This window comes from Apium graveolens, unplaced genomic scaffold (genome assembly GCF_009905375.1).
Source record: "Apium graveolens cultivar Ventura unplaced genomic scaffold, ASM990537v1 ctg4346, whole genome shotgun sequence".
NCBI lineage: Eukaryota > Viridiplantae > Streptophyta > Magnoliopsida > Apiales > Apiaceae > Apium > Apium graveolens.
In genome coordinates, this window is record NW_027418499.1 from 63,929 (window position 1) to 83,841 (window position 19,913).

A 19,913-nucleotide genomic window follows, 5' to 3' on the forward strand; every position below is an offset into this window, starting at 1 on the left:
CCTTAAGAATAAGGATAATGCTATAGATATCAAAGTGGGTATAAAATTATTACAATATGATGTGTTGTTGGGAAATAATTAATCAGTATGTTGTAGGTAAATTTCTTTTATATCTAATTTAAGATCTCTGACATTCTTGTAAGAAGAATTTGTCCCAAGACAACTGGTAACACCACTATGCTTGTAAACATAATGTTGCTCTCTTCCTTGAAGAAGGTGAAAAAATATATATTGCTCTCTAAGGATGAAGTTGGCAAATCAGTTTAATAAAAGCAAGCTAGTAAGAAGTAACAACTTCCTCTCCGCTTCATGTTGACAATTGAAGCATTTCACAGACTTGACAAACTAAAGAGTATTCATGTGCAGTTTTTGTTGGTATTTATGCTTTCACTTGGCCTCTACATTTCGGTCAAAATTACCAAAATGACGCATGCAATTCATCCTCTGCTTTTGTAAGTTGTAATTTTCATGTTATGCACAAAAACTTATTAGTCGCTTCGATCAGAATCCTTATCCAAAGAGGGCAACCAGATCATCATATGTTTCCCTAAACGTTGTAGCTGAAAGACTATCCTAGCTTACCGCATATATGTAGGAGTTATTTTCAATCATTGAATAAGTTATAAACTAGTATAATTAATTAACAAGTTTCCAAATATTTAAGCTTTCATGAACTGTGATAACTGACCATGTGTTGAGACAAAATCGAGCCCAGAACTTGAACAATAGTATATTTTACCAAAACTAAATTTGTTAATCACAATTTTTGAAAATATTATTATACCAACAGTTAGCATCATACCGCCTGCAGAGGCAAAGAATCTTGGCAGTTACTGTCATATTGACTTGAAGAGTCCCACTGGACAAGTAAAGCATCAGTGTTCCAGTCACGAGTCAATCAAGTCTTTATACTCTATGATAACATTGAAGAAATGGCTATTGGCTTGGCGTGTTAGACTAATCAGGTCGGGTCCGAAATTGCAACGCGTATGTATTTTTGCTTGGAAGACAGGGCTGTTTCTTGTTTTTTGATGTTAAGTATGTGGACTCAATATGAGAGTTGATTATGTCAATGATATAATGAATGCAATCAAGACTGAACACAATGTGGTTAGGGTTCGTTTCACTGTTCTGCTTTCATATAGATTGCTGGACCTAACTATCAAATATGGAATGCAAGTATATAAACACTTGACTAACCAAAGGGTTATTACGTGATTAATTTTCTTTCGTTTCCCGTCTTGATGTTAGTTAACAATCCAGTGATGAAAACTGCAATTCATCCTCTGCATGTAGTAGTTGTTGTACTCTACCTGCTATGCATGAAAGCATCCTCAATCGGATCAGAATCCGTATCTAAAAATGCCAACTTGATGGGGTGCATGGAGAAGGAGAGAGAAGCTCTGCTGCTGTTTAAACAAAGCCTGGTAAATGAAACTCATCTTCTCGATTCATGGAACAAGGAACAAGAAGAAGATTGCTGCAAATGGAAAGGTGTTGGCTGTGATTATCTCACTGGCCATGTAACTCACCTTCAACTTTCATCTCTTATATCACCACTTCCCATTTATTTAGGCAGTGATATATATAGTCCTGTAGCTCCATATCGAATTTATTCGAATGAAACCAGGGTGAGTATCAGTCGTTGGTTGCTTGATTTACCATATCTTAACTATCTGGACCTCAGTAACAATGTCCTTGCAGCCATTCCTGAATTCATTGGTTCTCTCACAAAATTAGTTCATCTTGATTTTTCAGATACTTGGATAGAGGGATCAATTCCCTACCAGATTGGGAACTTATCCAACTTGCAGTATTTAAATCTCAGCTATAATTCTTTTTATGGTCCAATCCCAAAGTGCATTGGGTCACTCAAGAGATTAAGATACCTCGACCTTTCCAACAATTACTTTTCAGGAGTTATTCCACCTGAGCTTGGAAACCTATCCGAGTTGCAGCATCTTGACCTGGGTTATACTTTTCTGACACACCTTGCTAGTGGGAACTTTGGGTGGTTGTTCAATAAATCATCTTTGGCACACCTTGATTTAAGTGGCGTAAACCTTACTGCCCCCAATATTTTGGTAAGCTTTATACAAAGGCTACCTTCCATATCAGTTTTGCATCTAAATTACTGTAATCTCTCGGCCCCATCTTCTCATCTAGCCAATTTTTCGTCCTCTATTTCTGCCCTTCATCTTTTTGCAAATCACATCAATTCATCCTTCTTTAATTGGATTTCTCCCTTGAGTGGCAGTCTGGTAGACCTTGACCTTGGTCATAACGTCTTAGAAGGTAGAATTCCGCAGTCTGTTGGTCACATGACTGCTCTTACTCATCTTAATCTTGACAACAATCTCTTGAGTGGCCCAATTTCACAGTCTTTTAGTAATATGACTGCTCTTTTTCTTCTGAATCTTGGTAACAATCTCTTGAATGGCGCAATTCCACAGTTTTTTGGTAATATGACTGCTCTTTCTTATCTGATACTTGGAAACAACAGTTTGGATGGCCCAATTCCACTGTCTTTTGGTCATATGATTGCTCTTACTCATCTTGAGCTCTCTCAGAATCAACTTAATGGCATACTCCCAAAATCCATAGGTAATTTGTCCAGATTGCAAGTGGTAGACTGTAGTTCCAACAATTTCACCGGGAACCTTGGCGATCTTTTATCTGGATCTTTTCCTGTTTTGAGAGAATTGTGGGTACATGAAAATCAACTTACTGGTTCACTTCCTGATATTACGATACTCCCATCCCTCAGATACTTGGAAGTCAGGTACAATCAGTTGAATGGATATCTACCAAAAGTTTTTGAACACCAATCAGCTCTTCAGTTCTTGGATTTGTCCAACAACCATCTTAGAGGATCTTTACCAGATTTTACAGGATTTTCATCTTTGAAATCATTGTATCTTGATAATAATGAGCTTTGTGGGTTTCTTCCTAATTTTACAGGATTATCATCCTTGGTTGTTCTACTTCTATACAATAATGAGTTTTCTGGGAGTCTTCCTGACTTTACTGGATGTTCATCTTTGCAAGAATTGCGACTCGATGAGAATCGACTTACAGAATGGGGAGCTCAGTCAACCGGGAGCCTTTCCAGTCTTATAACGCTGGACCTTTCAAAAAATTTCATCCGAAGTACGATCTCTGAAGCACACTTGTCCAGTCTTTCCAGCTTAATGTATTTGAGCACATCACATAATTCTCTGACATTTGAATTCAGTTCTGACTGGCTTCCTCCTTTCCAACTTTGGAGACTTTCTTTGGCTTCATGCAAGTTGGGGCCAAAATTTCCTAACTGGATTCGGAATCAAGGAAAGATTGGTCATCTTGATATATCTAACAGCCAGATTTCAGATACCATCCCTATCTGGTTTGGGAACTTCTCAACCAATTTGATGTTGTTAAATCTCTCTTCCAACAAAATTAGGGGCAAGTTTTCTTGGAATTATGCTCACATTCAAGAGATAGATTTAAGTTCAAATAATTTTATTGGATCTCTACCATCAATTCCTGCAAAATGTTCAAAATTGAATCTATCTCAAAACAAGTTTTCAGGAACACTCATTTCTTTATTTGTTGTTGAACACTTACCTTTAACCTTTCTTGATATATCACATAACCAACTCTATGGTGCCCTTCCTGACAATTGGACGTACTTTCGAGGCCTAGTGTTTCTTAACTTGGGACACAACAATTTTTCCGGTAGAATCCCAATGTCAGTAGGGCTTCTAGTTTCTCTCCAGACACTGATTTTGCGAAACAATAAGTTTAACGGTGAACTGCCAGGGTCTCTTAGAAACTGCACAAGCATTGGTTTTGTAGATTTTGGGTTAAATAATCTATCAGGAGTGGTACCAGCATGGATTGGTGAAGACCTGCCACAGTTGTATGCTCTAATACTGAAATCTAATAGATTTAATGGAAGCATGCCATCTGCAATATGTCATCTATCAAATCTTCATTTCCTAGACCTATCCATGAATAAAATTTCTGGAAGTGTTCCTCAGTGCTTTGAAAATATTACTTCCATGATTAAAAAAGGAACTGAAGTTGCTGAGCATACCTACTCTTCAAATGATTTATCAGCTCCTCCAAGTCGGTATAGTTATTTTGATGATGTATTGGCAAGATGGAAAGGTCAGGAGTTTGAGTACGGAAGAAATTTTGCATATTTGAAGATGATCGATCTTTCAACAAATGAACTGACTGGGGAAATTCCCTTGGGCATCACCCGACTCTTAGACCTTAAAGGATTGAATTTGTCAAGAAATAGGTTTGATGGAAAAGTTCCAGCGGAGATCGGGCATTTAAAAGTGTTAGAATGCTTAGACTTGTCCACAAATAAATTTTCAGGTGAAATCCCACAAAGCATGTCTGGATTAAATTTTCTTGCATACTTAGATGTCTCAAACAACAATTTTTCGGGGAGAATTCCATCTGGTACTCAACTCCAAGGTTTCGATATTTGGACATATGAGGGGAACAGTGGACTTTGTGGCAAACCACTCACAAAGACTTGTCCTGGAGATGAACCAGATGATGACACCCATTCCTCATCCGGAAAGTACCAAGTTGATGGAGACGACAGTATATATGAATGGTGGCTGTACATAAGTGCAACACTTGGTTTTAGCACTTCCTTCTGGGGGTTTATTGGAACTTTAGTGTTAAACCGTCGCTGGAGACATGCATATTTCCTGTTCTTGTACAACTTGAAAGAGCGATTTTATGTTGCTATGGCAGTGCGCATTGCCAGATTGAAACAACGATTGTATCTTACTGGTTAAAGCTGTTGTATCATCTGTGCTTTTGCTTCGTGTTAATGTTTTCTTTAAGCCTTGGGATCTTGACAACCAAAATAAAAATATAATGATAAAAGTATGCATCGAATAACATATTAAATTTATGTTTAGCCTAACTTTTTAATTACCGTCATAACTTAGTGCAGAACTTGAAGTCAAATAAGCATATACTGAATTTTGATATCACCGTCAAGAGTAAAATTTGGTTATATAACTTTGCTTTTTTCGGTTTGTTCCTCAATAATTTTGGTGAAACAAAGAAAAAAATTGTGAATTTGTAAAGATTTTTTTTATTTTGGTCTCCATTTTTTTTTTTCTCATTTAAAAAAAAATTAGGATAGAAATGAAGATAAGCCAATTCTATTAACTTCTTTTTTATCCTAATTCGATACCACAACTATAAATTTGAGATTGACCGAAGCATGAACTTTCAGGTTTAAGAAGTGCACGTCTTGTATTCCTTGAATACCATGACTATTAACTTCTTGTTTTTACCTTGTTTTAAAAGTTTAGTTAGTTTTTTACTCATAAAAAATTGATTGACTCACTATATTTCCTAAAATTTCACTAATTGTCTTTTTTTTTTCTTTCTTGTGGAGCACTAATTGTCAAAATAAACTTTTACTAAAGTCAGCTTACTCCCCACAAAGAGGTAAACGTTGAAGCACGGCAGAGAAAATGAAATGCTATTCATGATTTTAAATTGACTCCCAAGTCATCTTCTAGCTGATGATCTGAACGCTGGAGATACGCAAAGCATGCATATGAAACTACTTGACAAACCAAAGGATGTTTATGTACAATTGTTGTAATTAATTTGCTTTCATTTTCCCACTTGATATCTCTTAAAATATTACCATATTAAACAATGACTGCAATTCATCCACTGCATGTATTGCTTTATATTTTTCTGCTATGCATGAATACATCACAGCTTGTTGTATCACAATCCTTATTAAAACACGGCAACATGACAAGGAGCATTGAGAGTGAGAGAAGAGCTTTGTTGGTATTTAAACAACATGGTCGTGTCTCCGACAAACCTAATCATCTCGGTTCATGGAACAAGGAAGAAGAAGATTGCTGCAAATGTAAAGGTGTTTAATGAAGCTGGTGTTAATTGTAGTGGTATATTTTTATTTATATATCGCAAAATAAGAAGTCATACTGCGTTATGTGGATAGACTAGTCACTCTTGTCATTCAGCAATGTAAGGGTGTAATGATATTTTCTCAAGTTGTTAGGTTGGTAGCTTAGTAGCCGGATAAAAGGACACAGGGGTGTATACTGTGGTCCTCAATGTGTTGTACGCACTGTTATTGTTATTTGTAGAGTTGCACACATTTTCTCACCGTTATTGAATAGTTATCTCTTGCTTTAATTCATAAAGTTTATATGGTATCAGAGCAAGCATAGATAACTTAGTTTTCAAATTAGTCTTGTGTGGTGAGAAATCAAAAGTTGTGTCAAAAGTGTGTGTTTGTGTTATCAAGATCTAGATAGGTGTTTAAAGTCTTGTCATTGTCGTACACCAATTATATTCTAGATTTATACATGGCTACTAGTAAACTTTCATATATAGACCTACAAAACCCTCTATTCCTGCACCCATCTGATAATCCATCCCCGATAAGTGTTTCAAAGCTACAAGGGGCTGGGGACTACAGGACGTGGAAGATGTCGTTTGAGATACAACTATCAGCAAAAAAGAAGTTAGGGTTTGTGGATGGAACAGTATTGAGGAGTGCAACAGATGCAGTTGAAGCGATCCAATGGGACACGTGCAACAATATGGTAATATCTTGGATTCATAATAACATCTCAGACAATATAAAATCATCTGTGTTATTTATCAACACTGCCTGTGATATTTGGAAACAACTCGAAAAACATTTTTCTTTGTTTAATGGGTCAAGAAAATATAAGTTGAACGGAGACTTGTTTAATCTCAAGCAAAGTGGTATGAAAATCAATGAGTACTTCACTTGTTTGAGCGGACTGTGGGATGAAATTGAATCTATGAACACATTGCCCAGTGTTACAATTGAAAGTTCAGAAGTGAAGGCCTTGCTGGGTACCATACAAACGATGAAGGAAGAGTCAAGATTGTTCCAGTTCTTGAATGGGCTTGACGACATATATTGCCGTATGTGGAAGTGGCGTGTTCAGCTGTGCAACAAGAGGAATCGCAAAAGGAAATCCTGATGCAAAATTCGATAAATGATTCAGATGTGTTGGCAATGTTCAGCAAATGAGGAGTGCATAAGGTCACAGCTTGCACAACCTGTGGCAGAAGGGGGCATGCCAGTGATAAATGTTGGGAAACCACTGGATACCCACCATAACACTACAAACATAAACCAGGGCAAAGGCAGGTGGTGAAAAAATGGACAGGAAATAAAAGAAGCGATGGATCAAGAGTAGCCAATAATGCACAAGGCAACTTCAACAATGAACAAGATGTAACAATGACTGCACAACAGCTAGAACAACTACTAAAACTCATTCCCAAGGGAGAAGCGTCAAAAGTGCAAGAATTGGAAACGGATGAAGAGCTGGATTACAACTTCTCGGGGATGGTAAACACGAGCTGCATCAAGGAAACTGGGTCGTTGGAGTGGATTATCAATTCCAGGGCGTCTGATCACATGACATCCTCGTTAAAAAATCGGGTGAATGTGAAATTGGCACCCTCTACCTTCACTATAACATTACCCATAGGAGATACGGCTTTCATAACACATGTAGGTGATGTAACACTTCCCAATGGAATGAAACTCAAGAATGTGCTTCACGTACCACAGTTCAATCATAATCTACTCTCAATCCACAAATTGGCTAAAGACAGTAAATGTGAGGTGATTTTTCATCCACAAAAGTGTATTATTGTGGAGTCTGTGAGCAGAAACATGGTTGGAACAGGAAAAATAAGAAAGGGATTGTACTATTTGCAGAATGAAAGAGAAGGCACAAGTAAGTCGGCAATGACAGGGCAGAGTTCAACAAGTCTAATGGATAATAAAGGAAAACAAGTTGAAACCACCAATGAGTATACAATCTGGCACCAAAGACTGGGGCACACACCAATCTCCAAACTGCAGCACATAGATCGAGTAAAACACTGCCGACACCAGCATAAACAACATGTATGCGTCACTTGCCCCATGGCTAAAATGACTAGACTTGCATTTCCTGTTAGTAATTCACATGCACAAAAAGGCTTTGATTTGATACATACGGATATTCGGGGGTCGTATAAGGTGCCCACTAGGGGGAAATACAGGTTCTTTCTCACCCTAGTTGATGATCACTCTAGGATGACTTGGGTCTATTTAGTTGAGAGAAAATCTGATTATCTGAGCACCTTGATTAGGTTTGAAGAATATGTCATGACTCAGTTTGGGAGAAAGTTAAAGGTTATAAGGTTAGATAATGCGTTGGAGTTCACGGATAAAGGTTGTGCAAAATACTTCATGAAGAAAGGGGTGGTGCATCAAACGACTTGCCCGTACACGCCGCAACAAAATGCACGTGCGGAAAGAAAATACAGACATGTCCTAGAAGTTGCGAGAGCACTTCGTTTTCAATCTGGACTATCTTTGAACCATTGGGGAGAATGCGTGTTGACAGCGGTGCATATCATAAAAAAGCTGCCCAGTTCTGCTATAAAGTTTGAAGTGCCCTATGAGAAACTGAAGAATGAGTCAGTGAATTATGATGAGTTGAAGACGTTTGGGTGCTTGGCTATGGCTTACAATGCAACACATGGTGGTGACAAGTTCGCTGCGAGAGGAATTCCATGTGTGTTCATTGGATACTAAGGGATAACCAAAGGGTATAGACTGTTGAATCTATGAACAAAGCAGATATTTCATCTCCAGACAGGTGACCTTCAATGAAGAAATTTTCCCTCTAAATGAACACACAAGCAAGGCATATATGCAACCCCTGCCTACATCTATGCCTGCACCAATAAATCAAGTTTATGATAACGAACTGGAAGTAATAGATGAGGATGGATATGTATCCGATGAAGAAGAAAAAGATGATGTGGAGGTGGCACAGGTCCCAAAACGTTCCACCTGATGGTGAGACTGTTCAACAAGAACCGAGGAGATCAACAAGGACTTCCAAACAGCCAACTTGGTTTAAGGACTTTGCCATTCCTTCCACGAATGTGGCTATTAGCGCTGCGGCTGTAATGACACAACCCATTAGCTCAAATTTCAACAGCTTCTTGGCCACTATAGCACCACAAGCAGATCCAACATTGTTTAGCTAGGCAGTGAAGTTCCCACATTGGGTAGATGTCATGAACCTCAAACTAGAGGCCTTGGAAACCAACCAAACTTGGGAAGTTACCACTCTTCCCACTGATAGAAGGGCAATCGAATGTAAATGGATTTACAAAACAAAGTTTAATGCAGATGGGTCGATCCATAAATACAAAGCTAGACTGGTAATACTTGGGTACAAACAAATATATGGCATCAATTTTGTGGATACGTTCGCACCGGTCACAAAAATGACTACCGTGAGAGCCTTACTAGCAGTGGCAGCCATGAAGGAGTGGCATGTTGATCAGCTAGATGTATCGAACGCCTTTCTCAATGACAATTTGGAGGAGACAGTCTACATGAAAATGCCACAAGGGTATGTGGGGCAAGGAAGCAGAATTGTGCAGGGTCAAGCAATGACAGAAACAAAAAATAAACAGCTGGTATGCAGGTTGAAGAACACACTATACGGATGGCGTCAAACATCAAGGCAATGGCACTTTAAATTATCCATTACCTTGGTATCCTCTAGGTTCAATCACTTGAAAGCGGACTACAGTTTATACTCCAAAGTTGAAGGGGAAGTCATCACATTAGTGCTGATTTATGTGGATGATATACTTGTGGCTGGAAACTGTAAACAGGCGATAGCAGAGCTCAAAACAGAGCTGTCAACTTACTTCCATATGAAAGATTTGGGACCCGTAAATTACTTCCTTGGGCCTGAAATCGAAAGAAATAATGCAGGTTTTTTATCTCACAAAGAAAGTACACTATGGACTTGATCAAAGAGTTTGGAATGCTGGGAACTACTCCGCTAAAATTGCCCATGAACTCACATGTACAACTCACATCAGACAAGGGGGAGCTTTTGAGTGATGCTCAGCCTTATCAGCGTTTGCTTGGGAAGCTGATATATTTGACGATCACCAGACCAGATTTGGCCTTCCCAGTGCATACACTTGCACAATATATGCAAAGGCCAATAAACATCCATATGCAAGCAACTAAGCGTATTCTAAGGTACCTCCTCGTAAACCCTGCACAAGGAATACTCCTGGCATTGTCTTCAACAGCCCAACTCACTAGATACTGCGACAGTGACTGGGCTAGATGTCCCACAACCAGAAAATCCACCTCAGGCTATTGTGTTTTGTTGGGAGCCTCACCGATTTTGTGGAAGACTAAGAAGCAGTCTGTTGTGGGAAGGTCAACTGCCGAAGCAGAATACCGTGCAATGGCACTCATGTGTTGCGAGGTTACTTGGCTGTCCTCTCTGCTCGGGGCTGTAAAATCTGCCTCCAACCATCATTAAGAGCGACAACCATGCAGCACTCTCAATTACAGCTAACCCGGTACTCCACGATCATACTAAACACATCGAGATAGATTGCCACTATATATGTGATCAAATTGTGGAGGGAAAGGTCATCACCAGTCACGTGCCTTCACATTTCCAGTTGGCAGACATACTTATGAAGCCTCTCACGGTCAAGCAACATAACCTTCTCCTTCGCAAGATTGGATCCTCGGTTGGCACCTCCTCTCCTCTTGAGGGGGAGTAATGAAGCTGGTGTTATTTGTAGTTGTTTATTTTTATTTATATGTCGCAAAATAAGAATTCATACTGCGTTATGTGGATAGACTAGTCATTCTTGTCATTTAGCAATGTTAGGGTGTAATGGTATTTTCTCAAGTTGTTAGGTTGGTAGCTTAGTTGCTGGATAAAAGGACACGGGGGTGTATACTGTGGTCCTCAATGTGTTGTATGCAGTGTTATTATTATTTGCAGAGTTGCACACATTCTCTCACCATTATTGAATAGTTATCTCTTGCTTTAATTCATAAAGTTTTTAGTGTTGCCTGCGATGATCTCACATGTCATCTAACTCACCTTCTTCTTTCTTCTCTTCTTCCAACAAAAATTTAAAATTAGTAATTCGTTGCTTTATTTACCATATCTTAAATACTTGGACTTCAGCAGCAACCAACTTGACTTTCCTCAAATTATTTGTTCTCTCACAACCTTAGTTCACCTTGATATTTCACATGGACATTATATAACTGGATCAGATATTGATTGCATTGGAAACCTTACCAACTTGCAGTATGTGAATCTCTGTTTCAATTTTTTGGATCCTATCTCAAAGTCTATTGGCTCACTCAGCCAATTGAGAGACCTTGATCTTTCCAACACCCTTGAAAGGTTAGATATTAATGACAATCGTTATTTTGCTATTCCAAATTTTATCGGCTCACTCAACAGCTTAAGATACCTTGATCTTTCTGGATATGGATTTGTAGGATTCATTCCACATGAGCTTGGAAAACTCTCCAACTTGAAATATCTGAATCTCAGTTCTAATTGTGTGTATGGTCCTATTCCAAAATTTATCGGTTCCCTCACCAGCTTAAGATACCTTGATCTTTCCAGCTGTCACTTTGAAGTAGTCATTCCACATGTGCTCGGAAACCTCTCTAAGTTAAAGTATCTGAATCTCAGCTGGGATATTTTTAACTTTTATGATGAGTATTATGATCATCTTTTGTCTGTCGGGATATCCGAGTGGCTGTTTAATCTCTCTTCTTTGACACACCTTGATTTGAGTGGTATTAAATTTAATTCTTCCAGTATTTGGGCAAGCTTATTTCAGAGGATCCCTTCCATGTTAGTTATGCGTCTAGAGAAATGTAACCTCTTGGTTCCATCTTCTACTCCAAATAATATTTCTTCCTCTCTTTCTAATCTTTATCTTCCACAAAATTACATCAGTTCAGCCGTTTTTAATTTTCTTTCCCACTTGAGTGGCAGTCTTGTAGAGCTTTGCCTTTACGACAATATGTTAAAAGGTAGAATTCCAGAGTCTTTTAGTAACAGGACTTCAGTTATCTGAATCTTGGCCATAACCTCTTAAATGGTCAACCTTCAGAGTCTTTTGGTCTTTTGACTGCTCTAACTTGTCTGAATATCTCTTCAGATCAACTTAATGGAGTGCTTCCCAAATTATTTAGTTTAGTTATCTAGCTTGCAAGTTGCAGATTTCAGTTCCAACAATCTCAGCGGTTCACTGCCTGACATTTCACTAATTTCATCCCTAAGAGTGTTGCAAGCAAGCTCCAATAAGCTAACTGGATTACATAGTTTTCTAGCACCACTCAGCTATAGAATTTTTGGATTTGTCCACTAACCATCTTCGAGGCTCTTTACCTGATTTTACAGGATTTATATCTTTGCAAATACTATATCTAAATAACAATGAGTTTTCTGAAAGTCTTCCTGATTTTACCAGATGTTCATCTGTGTTAGGATTGCGACTCAGTGAAAACCGACTTATAGAATGGAAAACTAAGTCAATCAGACTACTCTACGGTCTTCAAGAACTTGACCTTTCAAAAAACTCCGTCCAAAATATGAACATATCAATAATAATGACAGATGAACACCAAAATTTATACGTGGAAAACCCTCTTAAGATAAAGAGTTAAAAATCACGGGACCAACTCTGAATGTTTCCACTGTAATGATAATAATGGTTACAATATTCTATGTTAAGTTTATGAAGTAAAACATGATGTACAACTGAATAATAATACAACGATTCCCTATTCCTTCGGTACTGGACCGGATAACCCACTGGACTGGATAACCTGGACAGAACAGTCCCTTCGGTACTAGACCGGATAACCTGGAGAACCCCCTTGTTGCAGCCGCAACCCCTAGACGAACTCCTACCGCTGTAGACCCTGAAGGTTACAGCCCGACCAATTACTCACACTAACTTACCGAAAAGAAAGAAGAGAAAAGCACGAGGCCCCCTATTCTGACCTTTCTGAAACTACCGCAAGGTAAGTTTCCTACTAGACGGACTATCTAGCAGCTATACACTTAAGAAGTGAGGGAGAGAAGAGAGTAAGGTACATTTTGTGAAGTGGGGGGAGGAACGTATTTATAGGAAGAGCCAATAGTATGCTTGGGTAATTAATGGGTTAAGTAAAAATAGATAAGTAAGAGGGAAGGTGGGAGGAAAGTGGGATAAGATGAAGTGGTGTGTTTGGAAAGTTTAGTGGGGGGACCCACAACTAACAATATATTCTCTTTCCGAAGTCAGAACACTTCACTTGCATTCCATTCATGCGCCCCATTTGCACATCTCCAACTTTTCTCGCAGAACTACCTTGGTCATCATATCCGACGAATTCTTATCCATGTGTATCTTCTCTATCTGTATCACCTCATCTTCGACCTGTTCACGTAACCCATAGTAACGTATATTAATATGCTTAGTACGACTATGACAAGTAGCATTCTTTCTCAAGTCAATATCACTCTAACTATCACAGTATAACTCAAAGTTATCATCTTATTTCAGACCCAGTTCTTGGAGAAACCTCTTTAACAAAACCAGCTCCTCTCCTACTACACAAGCAGCAATATACTCTGATTCAGTTGTTGACAATGCAACACACTTTTACAACTTGGACTGCCATGCTACAGCCCCCCCCACAAAAGTGAAAAACATCCCTGATGTGGACTTCATCTCATCTGGATGTCCTGCCATGTCAGCATCTGTCAATCCTTCCAAGACCGATTCACCATTTCCGTACTTCAAGTATAACCCAGAAGTTCCCTTAAGATATCTGAGAATCCACTTGACTATTCTCAACATTAAGATGTTGCACCCCTATCAATGTGAATTGATAAATCCAATTTAGGGAAACGGAAATTCCTATTAGATATATATAATACTGAGTCAACAGGAGAACTACCCCTATTCCTACTTTGAACAGGCTTCTTTCTTTCTTTCTAGCCTGTTCGTTTTGGCCTCACTCTTTCATGGGGGGACCCCGATTAAAAAAAAAAGAACCTATAGGAAAACAAAGGGGCAACCTCTAGGGTTTTACAGTTCATGGCCTGTGTTCACACTCACGCATCATATGCGGGTGTGGTATGCAGCATGGAGGGTACGCCCTGGGGTGAAGTTCTTTGATTATGCTCTACTGGGCGATTACATTGTCATCGCGGATCCAGTAGTCGCGAAGTCATATCTTGAGGTTATGGAGGGATGTAAGGTGACCATATCAAAAGAAAAGTCCCTCATCTCTAACGTGAGTGCTCTAGAATTTGCTAAAAGATTTATGGTCTATTCTATAAGGTTACACTTTACTTTAGTCCTGTGTCCCTTCGGGTTCTCCGTACTCTCTCTTCTGGAGTTTCCACTTTCCTGTTTTCGGAACTGCGAGTAAATTTGCTGTGTTTGTACAGGTTACGCGGCGGATCTTATAAGGTCTACTCACGTCAAGGTCTTCCGGCATCTAAATGTTGGAAGCGCCATTATCTCTTAATGTTTTCGCCGACTGGCATACTGCTTACCGGTGCTTTCTTCCAGGATTTGATAAATATCTACTAATAACTCCAACAACATGAGCAATAACTGGCCTTGTACAAACCAATGCATATATAAAACTCCCCACTGCTGAAGAGTAGGGAACTTCTTCCATATCCTCCTTCTCCTTGTCTATTGACGGACATATTTTTTAATCCAGCTTGAAATGTCCTTCCAACGGTATGCTAACAAGTTTAGAATCATCTATATTGAACTTTTTCAGGACCCGTTCAATATAACCTTGTTATGACAACCGCAACTTCCGAGATGTCCTGTCACGAACAATCTTCATCCCTAGGATTTGTCTTGCTAGACCCAAGTATTTCATGTCAAAGAACTTGGACAAATCCTCTCTCAGCTTGCGGATCATGTTAGCATCTTGGCTCACCATTTACATATCGTCAACATATAGCAACAAGATAATGAAGTTACCGTTATGAATCCTTAACACATAAGCACAATGATCCGATGCAGTTATCTTGAACTTTTGATTCCTGATGATCTTCGTTCTCTCGTAGAACGTCGTGGCTGGGGCTGCAAACAAACAGAATTGAGCCAAGTTCCGAGCCAAGCAAGCATAATTTTTTTAAACGAGCCGAGTCGAGTTTAAAAATTGAGCCGAAAAAAATGTTCACGATCGGCTCATTTATAAACGAGTAGAGCCAAGTGTAATACGAGTTTGCTCACGAACAACCGAGCCTAGCCGAACTCGAGCTGAGTCGAGATGTCCACTAATAGTTCGCATATATTTTTTTAATCGACCAAGCTTAAGGTATATTTATAATTTTATAAGTTATTTAGAGATCAAATACTAGTTCAATCTTACAATTATATACGCACACTCACAAGTCGAGTTTCATCTACACTTGTTTCTTAATCCATATAATTTTATCAATTTATTTCACAAGTCGAGTTTTAAGAATAAAATCAATTTTATTTTAATAAATAGACTGTTTGTCCGTTTAACAAGAAATGAATGCGTCTAGACTCAGAAAAATATTTTGCTTCTATTAAAAATACTTCCGAGACATAAAATCTTCTGTTACGAAAGGTCGCTTGGTTTTGTAAATGTTTCTGAGTCGCGTAACTATCGAAAAGTCATATTTCGACCCGATTCAATTTTAAACACATCAAGTCGAATATTTTGACGAACTGAGTTATATGTTATATGAAATATGTGATACATGCCTTATGTGTTTACATGTTATGTAAATTGTGAGCCCACGTGTCTATTAAACATTATATGATTGAATGTAATCATTATCTGTTGTTATTTGGTGGGTAGACGATAAGGATAAACATATAAACTAGACAATTATTATAACGACTTGTGTATTTTAAAATTATTTAAATTATGTAATTATGGAAATTATTAAATAAATAAAATATGTGTATTGGTTTTGGACCGCTAAGTATTGTTTGATTATTGATGTGTGACTTACAATATACCGGGTTGTTCGTGTGGAAAATTATGGACTCGTATTGGATTGTTTTCATTTTCAAAAGTGGATTTGATGCAAATTTATTTGTATAAATACTTGGAATATCTCTAAAATTATTTTTATGATTTTATAATTACAATAATTATTTTTAGGATTTTATAAAATTGAGAAATCAATATTTTACTAATTATTTATTTTTAAATGATTTTCTGATTACTTTTATTTGTAAAATCTATATTTAATTCTAAAATTCTTCAAAAATTATGAAACTCATATTTATTTAAGTTTGGAATATTCTGAGAATTTTAAAATTATTTTGGAAATTTTCGGGATTAATTTTACCCGCGCGTTGTTTCGTTTATTTGAGAAAAGCGGGTATAAATTGCGTTTTAGAAGTTGTTTTAAAATTACGGAATTTATGTTTTATAAACTTCAGGATGTTTATAACTTTTTAAGACTACTTTCGTAATTTTCTGGCATTGTTTAAAGTGCAATTCGGTTCGTAAATTTGTGAGATTCGAAACAACCGGGTCTTAAAAGCTCGTAATTATCTTCTTAAAAACATGTCGGTTTAATAAGCAGGGGGACATGTGTTATAGCCTTCTTGCAGCATCTGTCAGCAAAATAAAAATAAAATAACAACACCCCCCTTATCTTTTGTTTCGTTTATTCTCGAACTCTCTCTAATATTTTTCTTCTCCCTGTTTCCTCTTCCCCGTTCCTCTCTGTTCGGGTGAGTTCCGGCCGCTGTTTTTCCGGCTATCCCTGCTTTGACTTTGCTGCCACCACCGCCCATCTCCGGTTGGTCAGGTTGCTTAGCTCTATTTTGCCTAATTGTATTCGTAAATATATACATACATATGTATGTATGTGTGTTCAGTTGGGTGTGTTCTTGTTGTGTCGCCTGCTATTCTGTTACATGCTATTGGGTTGCTTCTGTCTTTCTGATTGTTTTGGTTTCTGGTTGTCGCCGTTTGGATTCAGGCCAGGCGACCGGATGTGTGTGTATTCGGTGCGTGGCGTGTGCTGTTTTGGTTGAGATGTTTCTGCTCAGCTGTTACTCTGTTTTTCCCCGTTCGCTTATTTTGGTTGTTGTGCGAGTATTGATTTAGTTTTTAATTTTCTGCAGGAAAATTTATTGATTATTTTAATGAAGTAAATTCACTTTGTACAGATACTCGATATTTAATCGGTGGAATTCGTGACGGAAACCCGGAATAATCGGGCACCCGCGAATTTTACCGCCGTCGGCGATGAGTCTCGGCCAGCCGACGGTGGACCGTGATGATACGTTCTGAGTCCTAAACTTACAGAATAAATAAAATAGTTCGTATGATTATTTTCGGAACGAAAACTACTATTTGGTTTTAAAAGTCCTATTGAGCCGTGAATTGCGAATTGTGAATTATGAACTGTAATGATTGGATTGTTTGAGTGGTTGATTGTTGTGATAGACGTCGATGATGTTTCGACGAGTAGCCTGATAAACAAAGGGGACGCTGTCCGATTTCCGGGAAATCGGACTACGGAAATACGGGAAGCGTATCCGAGGATTATCGGGACGTCGAGAGAGTATAAGTAAATATATATACGTATGGTTTATATAAAACCTGATTGTATGTTATAGTGAAACATTTTGCCAAAACTCAATAACCCTAATTTCGTAAATGACGAATATACGTATTTTGTAAAAAAAATGAACACTGGATCGATTTCGAGAATGTGAACCCTAATTGTTGTCTGTGTTATTCTAATATGAATAATTACGAGTCAGGTTAGAATATTGTTGGGTGAGAATTAGTATCGAGGATATGTCAAGCATACCTAGACGTCTAACGTAGGGTATTTGGACCCTGTAGGTTATAGTCGGGAACCTGAAAGTGGACGATGGACTAAAGATAACCTAGTGGTCAGTCGACGAACTTAGTAGAGTTTCAACAGAAAGACCTGAGTGTCGAAGTCGAATCCAATGGGATCTAGTGGTTGGACGTTAAATCCTGAGCGACAGAGTTGGCTCAGAGTTGATCAGTAATAGTTATAAAGCCTTGTAAGGCAAGTTTTTCTGAACTTTTCTTCAAGATATATTACCAATGTTTTTGAACTATTTCATAACATGTCGCTATTAATCAAAATAACTCCTGTTTTATATTGCAAGTGCTTTAAACTATTAAACCTTGAACCCTGATTTTCTTGATCTTGAGCCGTAAGCCTTATTCTTTGTAAACCATCCTTTGTTGATCCTCAGATACAAATCACACAAATATGATACTACTTCCCAAATGTATAACTACCAAACACCAAACACTGAAATAAAATTGTTTGAAAATACAGAAACTTTTATACTTCAACCATTATTTAAAACCTCAAAGAACTATACCTTGAAAAACCATTATTTGTCTAATACCTGATCCTTTTACAGGTTGAAAACCGTTTCTCGTACATACCTTGATATACCCTTATGATACTCATGAAACACATTACGTTTTTGTACAAATGCTTTATCAATGTAGATTATGATCTTGTTTATTGAATTACATTGTTTATTACACTGAATTATTTTAGAATTGGATAGTTTTCTTATGTGGACCAGATTCGTGGTCAGACCAAATTCGTGGTCGAATTAGGCCAATGTGTGCCTTGGATCCGGTAACTAGAGCAATGCTGTGTGCTTTGCTCGGGGTTAGTGCGTGACTGATCAGCAGCCTAACCTTGGTTTTATAACTTAAAATGAATATCCAATCCTAATGATTAGTTAAAAAGAAACTTGATTCCTTTGAATTATCTCATTTGATCATTGTTTAACCTAAGTTATCGTGATCATGACTTGCTGAGCTAGTTAGCTCACTCTTGCGAATCTTTTTATATATGTTACAGTTGAAAAGGATATGGATGATAGTGAAGTTCCTCAGTCCAAAGTGCGGGCTAAGGTTCCAGTTGAGTTGGATCGAGCTAGCAGAAGCTTCATGGGATAGAAAGATAGTCAAATTGTAAGAATACTTTTATTATCAGTTGTAAGTTAAATTAAAGGGAAATTTGGTACGTTGTAATAAAAGTTAAGGATGTGGCTTGTTTTCATACTTTAACCTGTTGCGATCCGTGGTTATATAGAGCAGGGTCATTGCAATTAATATTTCATATACAGATTGAGATATTGTATTTGTGTTGTGGACCCCAAACTTCTGACTCGGGTTTGGAGGGCGCCACAGGTTGGTATCAGAGCTACAGGTTATAAGTCACTGAAACAAGCCTAGATTATCGGGATTGGGTAGAGGGTTAGGATTAGGAATAGGAAATAGAAAGATAAGACGTTGAGAGGTTGAGTGCGACTGTATAGTAGGTCTCCGACACGGTTTGTATTGCGATTCGGGATTTTTAACTTGCGACGTGATCTCCGGACAACGACAATGGTAGATCCTGATTTCCCTGTATCATCTGATCGTTTGGAGTTTTCCATTCATGGATCGTCATCTTCTATCAGATTTGATTTGTACCTTGTTCCTCCATCAGTATTAATGGTACTACCTTCCGTTATGATAGTTATATCTCTTCAAGCTATTCTACGTTATTTTACCACCTCTTGATATGAGACGACTTATTTAAGGACCTCCATCTGTTTAATTTTGTTTTACTGGATATTCATCTGAGGATGTATCTCTTTAGTTTACCCTACACCCTGTTCTATATCTTCGGTTTAAAACTTGTCCTATAAAGCAAATGTACCTATGAGGATGGATGTGGGAGTCAGAGTAAATGGTGAGTATTGAGATACAAGTAAAGGTGAGAAGAAGTTTGGAAAAAAAGATTCAAGTGTTTTGGAGGATACCTGTTACCTGGTTATAAGAAGCTATTAGTGATTAGGCCACCCATGACTAGCTTGTGAAATAGAGTAGATAAGTGTTAAAAATAGAGAGTTAGAGAAGATTATGGATCTGGAGATTTCTTGGAATTAGATAATGGTGTTATAATAATGTGATATATATTCTAACAAGATGA

The 19,913-nt window shown here is 37.9% G+C and overlaps 1 protein-coding gene across 1 annotated transcript; it reads left to right on the top strand.

Moving 5' to 3' along the window:
* Positions 1-1,108: 1,108 nt before the first annotated feature.
* On the top strand, positions 1,109-4,899 carry LOC141701755 (receptor-like protein EIX2). The gene has a single exon (XM_074505399.1). The coding sequence runs from the start codon at positions 1,245-1,247 to the stop codon at positions 4,800-4,802; it is 3,558 nt and encodes a 1,185-aa protein (XP_074361500.1). The 5' UTR covers positions 1,109-1,244; the 3' UTR covers positions 4,803-4,899.
* Positions 4,900-19,913: the final 15,014 nt, after the last annotated feature.